Genomic DNA, 8156 nt, shown 5'->3' with positions numbered 1-8156 from the left:
TATTGAGATGTGCTTGATAATTAAATTAGTATTTTGTGGTTTGAAACTTTTTATGTTTAAAATTTATGGATTTCTGCTCATTTTATGTGTATTGATTTTGTTTATTTTTATGAAAAAATTAGGTGTTATTATGGATCTTCAACATCTTTCGACTGCTGAATATATCATTCTTGAGAAGATAATGTCCCAGCAATTTCTTGTAGTCCTTATTTGGCTTTTTATGGCTATTCATGGTCATTCGCTAAGAAGACGATATAGAAATGGACATGAGATTAGGTATCGTATGAGTGCTCGAATTGCAATATTTCTCACTTAAATTGTATCATAAATGATAGTGACAGTGTGTGCATCGATAAGTTAAGAATGGATAGAAATGCCTTTCATAATTTAGTTATATTAACTAAGGATATCAGAGGTTTGACTCATGGTAAATATATGTCAAGTAGTGAAAAGCTAGCAATGTTCTTAAACATATTGGCTTATCACGAGAAGAATAGATCAATCAAGGTCGATTATATTAGATCTGGATGGAGCGTAAGTCAAGCTTTTAATGAATGCTTGAGAGCTATACTTAAACTAACTCCATTGTTACTTGTCAATCCTAAACCGGTGCTTGAGGATGAGATTGAAGATCGATGGAAATGGTTTAAGGTAGGTGAGATTAATTTTAGCATTTATACATTACTAGAAAATATAATCTTACTAAGATTTTTTTTTAGTGTGAGATAACTCTATGTTTTTATAGGGTTGTTTAGGTGCACTAGATGGTACTTACGTTCACATTAGTGTGAGATATAGCTACTAATGTATTGGGAGTTTGTGATATAAATATCAATTTTACTTATGTGTTACCTGGTTGGGAAGGATCAGCTGCTGATGATTGTGTATTACGAGATGCTATAGTGCGACGCAATGGTTTAAAAATTCCTGAGGGTATGCCATGTATATATGCTTATATATTCATATTAAAACACAAGAAGAATGGTGTATTTTATTTTTTGAAAAGGTACATGTACATGAAAAGGATAGAAAAGTAACTAAGTCTTATGTTTATATTATAGGTAATTATTATTTGTGTGATGGAGGATATACAAATGGAAAATGTTTTCTTTCACCCTACAAAGGGTATAGATATTGGTTAAGAGATTGGTATAGATATTTCTTTAATATGAAGCATGCTAGGACTCGTAATGTTATTGAAAGGGAGTTTGGTCTCTTGAAAGGGCATTGGGGAATTCTTAGGAGCTCTTCGTGGTACTCTGTTAAAGTTCATAACAGAATTATAAGTGCTTGTTGTTTGATTCACAACTTTATCCGTAGAGAGATGGATGTTGATCCTTTAGACATAGATATCGAAGAGCAAATGGAGAATCAACCTAAACATATTGATGTTGTTGAATTGTCTGAAGAGTGGACCACTTGGAGGGATGAATTATCTCAATCAATGTGGAATGCAAGATCTAATCAGTGATGACACATTATACTTCTTTTTTGTGATTATCTAGTTTGCGCTTTAAAGGTGAACATTTTATCAGAAGTTAGAATAGCTCTTCTCCTTCAGTGAGCTAGTGATCTTATACTAGTTAATTGTGAGTCTTGATTCCTTTTTGTACTTGAAACTTTTAGAATATGTTATTATGAAATTTGTGATTTTCTTAATATGTGTTAGTTATGCTTTCTTGAAGAACTACGACTACTAAAACTTATGCAGGAAAAGTTTAATAAAAAACTGTTACTTCTATGCACCGTACGTCTTTAACTCTTTAGTGACCCAAAATGCGCACATACTTCAACCTTTTCTGATGGATTGTACTCTTTTGTGGTACTCGTCTTTATTTTTTGTTTAGTTATATCGAAGAATTTCGTTCTAGATGTTTCTTTTGTTTTTAGTTCGCTCTCTTTTTCCTTCTGGACTTTTGGGAAAAGAAAGCATATTTTAGTTAGTTTTGTTCAAATGCAGGTGAATTTATGGATTTAACAATAATAAAGCTTCTTAACACACAAGGTAGATATGTCGCAGGAATGTTTTTTGAGAATAAAGAAAACATGAGTCCTTTTGACTGAAATGTATATGCTTTCGAAAAGGCTACATTAGATATGTTGCATAAAGCTAGTCAGTTTCTTGACATAATCTCACTTGTGGATGTTTACATGACTTCCTGTTGAATGCAATAGTTTTTAAGCTAATAATCTGGAGAGCCAACCACTTTATAAATATACCAATTTCTCTTGCATTTTATTTTTTATATCAACTGTTTCCAAAATCAATTCTTATCTCATGACATGGTTATAGATTTGTTCAACTAGTAAATATGTGCACTATTATTATAATCTCTTCCTATTTTTTTTTTAAAATCTATTCTACAAGAATATAAAGTCAATATGAGTAATCAAACATCTTCACACACATCAAAAAGATCAAGAAATTCAACTCCTTCGACTCGAAGGACATGGACTGCAGCAGAAGAACGGACTCTTATTGATGGATTAAAAGAGTTATGTATTAATGGTTGGAGAAGTGATAATGGAACCTTTAGGTCGGGATATCTAAAAGAGCTAGAATGTTATTTACGCAAACATTATCCTAACAACGGATTGAAAGGTGAACCACATGTCTTATCTAAAACAAGATATTGGAAGAAATGTTATGCGAGTATAGCCATGCTAAAGAGTCGAAGTGGATTGGGATTTCAATATAGTGATGGAACTATAATAGTTGATGATCCCAAATTTTGGGATGACTTTCTAAAGGTAATTAATACTTTATAAAAGTTATTATAATTTTTTTACACTATCTGCCTGATGCCACATGCCTTTTCTTTTATGATTATTTTCTAGGTTGATCCAAATGCCAAAAATATGGATACCAAAAAATGGCCGATGCTTGCGGATTGGGAGGAAATCTTTGGCAGGGATAGAGCAACAGGAGAGTTTGCGGACTAGTAGATGCTGTAGAGGAAATTCAAAGGAGTCAATCTTCGGGACTGTTTAACAACATGAGTTTGGGATTTCCTATTGATCTTGATGGCGATGAAGAAGCCGGTTCTAGTCATAGACCTAATATGACTACAGGAGAAGCTGAAAATGCTACTGGAGCTACTGCATTTCCTGAAGCATCTCAAAATGAAAATGCTGGCGCATTTGAACCCAAAGAAGCTGAATCTCAACAAACCAATAAACAAGGTGAGTATACCAAAAGATCATCTAATGTCAATGAAAAGGAGAATTGCAAGAAAAGAAAAAAGATTTCGGAAAATGATTCCGAGACATTTCTTAAGGGTATGGTGGAGGTTATAATTTTTTTTACTGACAGTCAAGACAAACGAATGGGTGCTTTAATTGACAAGATTGGAAATCGCGACCAATCTGATCTTCGTGATCAAATTTATTCCATCATTGAATCTCCCATATTTGAGTTGTACTCCACAGAGCAACGCATCAAAGCAACAATGGTTCTTTGTGATGATGTCAAAAAGATGAAATTATTTATACGCATGGGTGAACTTGAGCGTCAAACTATGATGTTTATGATCATCAATGATAAACTTTAAAGTATCGTAGACTTCAAGATAAGTGGAGAGTCCATTTTGCTATTTTTGCTTAACTAAAGACCTTCAAAGGTTGTTGATTGCAATGTTACTTTTTGATACCTCTGTTATGTCCTATTTTGAAAATGGTTGGCATAAGATGGACACGAGGATAATAGCTTTTGTGTAACTAGAATCTATGGAAAAACTTGAATGTGGTGTCACTTGTGATAAACTGAAATGATGTATGTAAATGTGCTTATTTGGATTGTTTTTGTCAATTGATGTACTTGATTCTCGCTTCTCCTTTTCCCTGTACATATTGAAATGTGAATGATTGGAGTTAAAGCATGGAAATATGTTAGTTTGGTCTGGACCATGTTATTTGCTTTCCAGCCTCCTTCTCTTTATATCATGTTTTAGTTCCATTAGTTTTGAATTAAATACAAAATTCGAAATGCCAAATGGTGGTATCTGCAACCTTTTGACAATATCAGTAATTCAACTGATCTAAGCGAGCCTGAGTTGTCAGCCTTTTGCATTTGCTAATTGCACTTATCTTGTATGGTTATTTAATTCCCAGACCCCTCTATGTTTTCATTGAAGTCATGAAATTCCAACATGTATCATTCATAAATCAATGTAGCAGTATGTATGATGATGAGACAGGGACTCTTGCTCAAGCTCGTACTTTAAACTTAAATGAGAAATATTGGCCAATGGAATGCACTGAAGCTCACCAATGGAATGAACATGAAAATATGTCATAATGTTATATATAAAATTAAAAAAATCACATAATAATTCAAGGATATAATTGGAAATAAGCTTCTTGTAGAGTTTTAAACCACACAAAATTAGGTGAGAAATAATGAACCAAACACTTGATAAAAAATAATCCTTGCATTACTAATCCCTGCATTGTTAATCCCTGCATTTCTAATCCCTGCATTACTAATCCCTGCATTATCAATCTTTCTACCGACCCCTTAGTCTCATATTCTGCTGCTACAAGTAGCTTTGTATTAAACAATTAAGTATTAATATAAGTATCCTTTTAACCAAAAAAAAAAAAAAAACACACCCACTAAAGGTGTTTGGTTATGAGTATTATTCACTTTATTTCGGAATTCTTGATAAAAAAAAATATCAAATACAACTTGAGGTGGTTGAAGAGATGTTTTTACTTTTCACTTTTTACTATAATAATTTTTAAAAATGTCAATTACAACCATCAACCAAATAAATGCAAACACACCTTAATAGTTTATTTATGGACATTCTTTTTGCTAATTAAGGGAAAAAAGGACAAATATATCCCGAACTATCGTTAATGGTATGCAGATACCCTCTGTCATACTTTTGGGACATTGGTGCCCCTGTCGTTCAAAAACTAGAGCATATATATCCTTTATACTAACGAATATACACGTGTCATAGTCTTATCCACCGATCCGTCATTTATTAAATATCAAATCGACGGACAAGATTACGCTACGTGTCCGGACCGACATGATGTGGATGACATAATCCCAAAGAAAAGGAATCCAACGCATCAACTTTAAATCCAAAAGAAAAAGAAAGTAGAAGTGTACTAATAAAGTATACAATATCGATAGATAGTTGAAGAGAGAGAGATAATTGATAAGGAACTAAAATGATGAAATTTAAATAACAAAAAAAAAAAAGCAAAATTAGTTACACGGCAAATGACAAGATTGGTAAGAGTTTCCACTTAATTTTGCTTCTTTTTTTTTTCTCAAATAAACAAATAGAAAGACAAAGACCAAAGATCTTCTTTTGATCTTTCTATTTGTTTATTAGAGATATATACCAGCAAAGTTAGGTTAATAGGCCCTCTTTACAACCTGTCCATTTGATAAAGTTCTTTTAAAAAGAGGGGATTTTGTTGTTTATTTGTTTTTTATTTGAGAAATATGGGCTTTTTAATGTATAATAATATAGTACATTGTACAAGTTTCAATTGTATCACAGATACAACACATATAATAGAAAGACATGACTTATGCTGCTATTACTCGTCTTATGAGTACCATACAACAATCAATTCAACTTACTGGATGTGATTTGCAATCATTCTATGAAAAGCTTGAATCTTTGAGAGCTAATCTGGAGAAACCGATAGGCGATCTTGAGGCATTGATAAGCTTGGAAGGTGAAATCATAGAGGTTGTATGCACCACAGAACATTTTTTGGACTCGGAATCAAGAAATGTTAAAAATCCAATTTCACAAATAATAGCTTCTTGGAAATTTCATTTTCTCTTGGAACATGCCGTTGGAGAAATTGATTCCAGAGTCAACAAGTGGATGAAAATGCAAAAATTGTACACCAGAACCAAAGATGTACAAGGGAATAACTCGGCTCTCGCAAGTACATCTCAACATGTTGTGGAGCCTGAGGATAATTATATGATGGTTGGTCATGAAAATGAACTCGAGATGATGCAGGATCAACTTGCTAGAGGAGGAAGGGAACTAGAAGTTGTCTCAATTGTAGGTATGGGGGGCATCGGTAAGACAACTTTGGCGAACAAAATCTATAATGATCCATTCATAATGTCACATTTTGACATTCGTGCAAAAGCTACTGTTTCACAAGAGTATTGCGCGAAAAATGTATGCCTAAGTCTTCTTTCTTCTATAAGTGGAAAGAGCAATGAGCATCAAGATGATGGGCAACTAGCTGATCGACTGCAAAAAAGTCTAAAAGGGAGGAGGTATTTGGTAGTCATTGATGACATATGGACCGAACAAGCTTGGGATGATATGAAACTATGTTTCCCAGATTGTAACTGTGGAAGCAGAATACTGCTGACAACTCGGAACATGGAAGTAGCTAAGTATGCTAGCTCATGTAAGCCTCCTAATCAAATGCGACTCTTGAATATTGATGAAAGTTGGAAGTTACTACAGAGTAGAGTCTTTGTAAAAAACTGTTTCTCCCCTGAATTTGAACAACTTGGGAAACAAATTGCTCTTAAATGCGGGGGATTACCTTTAGCTATTATCGTTATTGCTGGAGTTCTGTCTAATATTGGTGAATCATTCAATGAATGGACAAGTGTTGCAGAGAATGTAAGTTCAGTGGTAAGCACAGATCACAATGTTCAATGCATGAGAGTGTTGGCGTTGAGTTATCATCACTTACCACATCACTTGAGAGCGTGTTTTCTATATTTTGCAATATTCCCGGAGGATACAGTGATTTTTGTGAATAAACTTGTGAAATTATGGACAGCAGAGGGTTTTTTGAAGACAGAAATGATGAAAAGTATAGAAGAAGTTGCAGAAAAATGTGTTAAAGATCTTATAGATAGAAATTTAATTTTTGTCCAAAGGGTGAGTAGTTTTGATGGAAAAATAAAAGCTTGTGGAATGCATGATGTGATCCGTGAACTCTGCTTGAGAGAAGCTCGAAACACAAATTTTGTGAATGTTATAATGGATAATCAAAATCCATGTGAACAATCCATGAATTATTCCACAAAGGGAGTTCGGATAAGTATCCAATCCAAACTTGCTGCCAATCAGTTGTCTATGGTTTGTAATAACGATTCCTATTCTGTTCTCGTTTTTACTGAAGATCCCTCGAGCTCAAGAATGGTGCAGGACTTGAAGCATTTCAAGGTACTAAGAGTACTTGATCTTGCTTCGTTGTCGTTGAATGTTTTTCCCAGTTGCATAGTTGAACTATTTCACTTGAGATATCTAGGTTTGAGTGTTTACTCATCCACTAATGCTTGGGATATTTGTTTTCCATCCTCAATAGCTAGCCTTGAGTATTTGCAAACTTTAATACTTAAGTTTCCAACATCTCTCGGATGGAAGTTTACTAGACCTTTCAGATTACCATCGAGTATTTTCAAGATGTCGCAATTGAGGCATCTATCTTTGGACTGGAATTACTTGAATGGACATGAATCTAGCAAGAGATCAAGTTGGGTTTTGAGAAATCTTGAGTGTCTGTCTGGATGGAATCCTTTATCTTGTACTTCTTCGGTCTTTAGACTACTTCCGAATGTAAAGAAGTTGCAAATATGTGGTATCCAAGATGACTACATACGAAGGGACAAGGTTAATTTCCATGATCTTTGCTGCTTAGATCAGCTTACGGAATTGAAATTCAAGATTAGAAAGATGGTTGGAAGAGCAATATATGATACATCTTTCGTTCTTCCTCCTCTAGTTGCTTTTCCAAAAAACCTTAACAAGTTAGCTTTTACAGCTACTCGTTTGCATTGGGAGGATTTGGAGATTCTTGGTAAGTTGCCTAAACTCGAGGCACTCAAACTAGGATATGATGCTTGCATTGGTACTGATTGGGCAGTTGGTGAGGAAGGGTTTCCAAATTTGAAGGTTTTACGATTGAAGCATTTGTACTTACATAACTGGAGAGCAAGTAGTGATCACTTTCCACGACTTGAACGACTAGTAATTAACCGTTGTTGGAGCATGTATTCGATCCCACAGGATTTTGTAGACATAACCACACTTCAGCTGATTCATATAAGCGATTGTGCAAAATCTGTTGGGAACTCAGCCAACAAGATTCAGCAGGAAATTGAAGACAGTTATGGAAGTTCTGTTGAGGTCTGTATTAGTTAG

At 34.2% G+C, this 8156-nt stretch overlaps 1 protein-coding gene and 1 pseudogene across 1 annotated transcript; both read left to right on the top strand.

Moving 5' to 3' along the window:
- Nucleotides 1–1324: 1324 nt before the first annotated feature.
- Nucleotides 1325–3551, top strand: LOC125814391 (uncharacterized; annotated as a pseudogene).
- A 1995-nt stretch (nt 3552–5546) lies between these two features.
- LOC125814624 (putative late blight resistance protein homolog R1B-14) lies at nt 5547–8156 on the top strand. Its single transcript, XM_049494091.1, has one exon. The coding sequence runs from the start codon at nt 5547–5549 to the stop codon at nt 8154–8156; it is 2610 nt and encodes an 869-aa protein (XP_049350048.1).

This window comes from Solanum verrucosum, unplaced genomic scaffold, assembly GCF_900185275.1.
Source record: "Solanum verrucosum unplaced genomic scaffold, falcon-dt-bn FXZP01000268.1, whole genome shotgun sequence".
Lineage (NCBI taxonomy): Eukaryota > Viridiplantae > Streptophyta > Magnoliopsida > Solanales > Solanaceae > Solanum > Solanum verrucosum.
The sequence above is the reverse complement of the archived record's forward strand: the minus strand, read 5'-3'. Positions and strand labels throughout refer to the sequence as shown.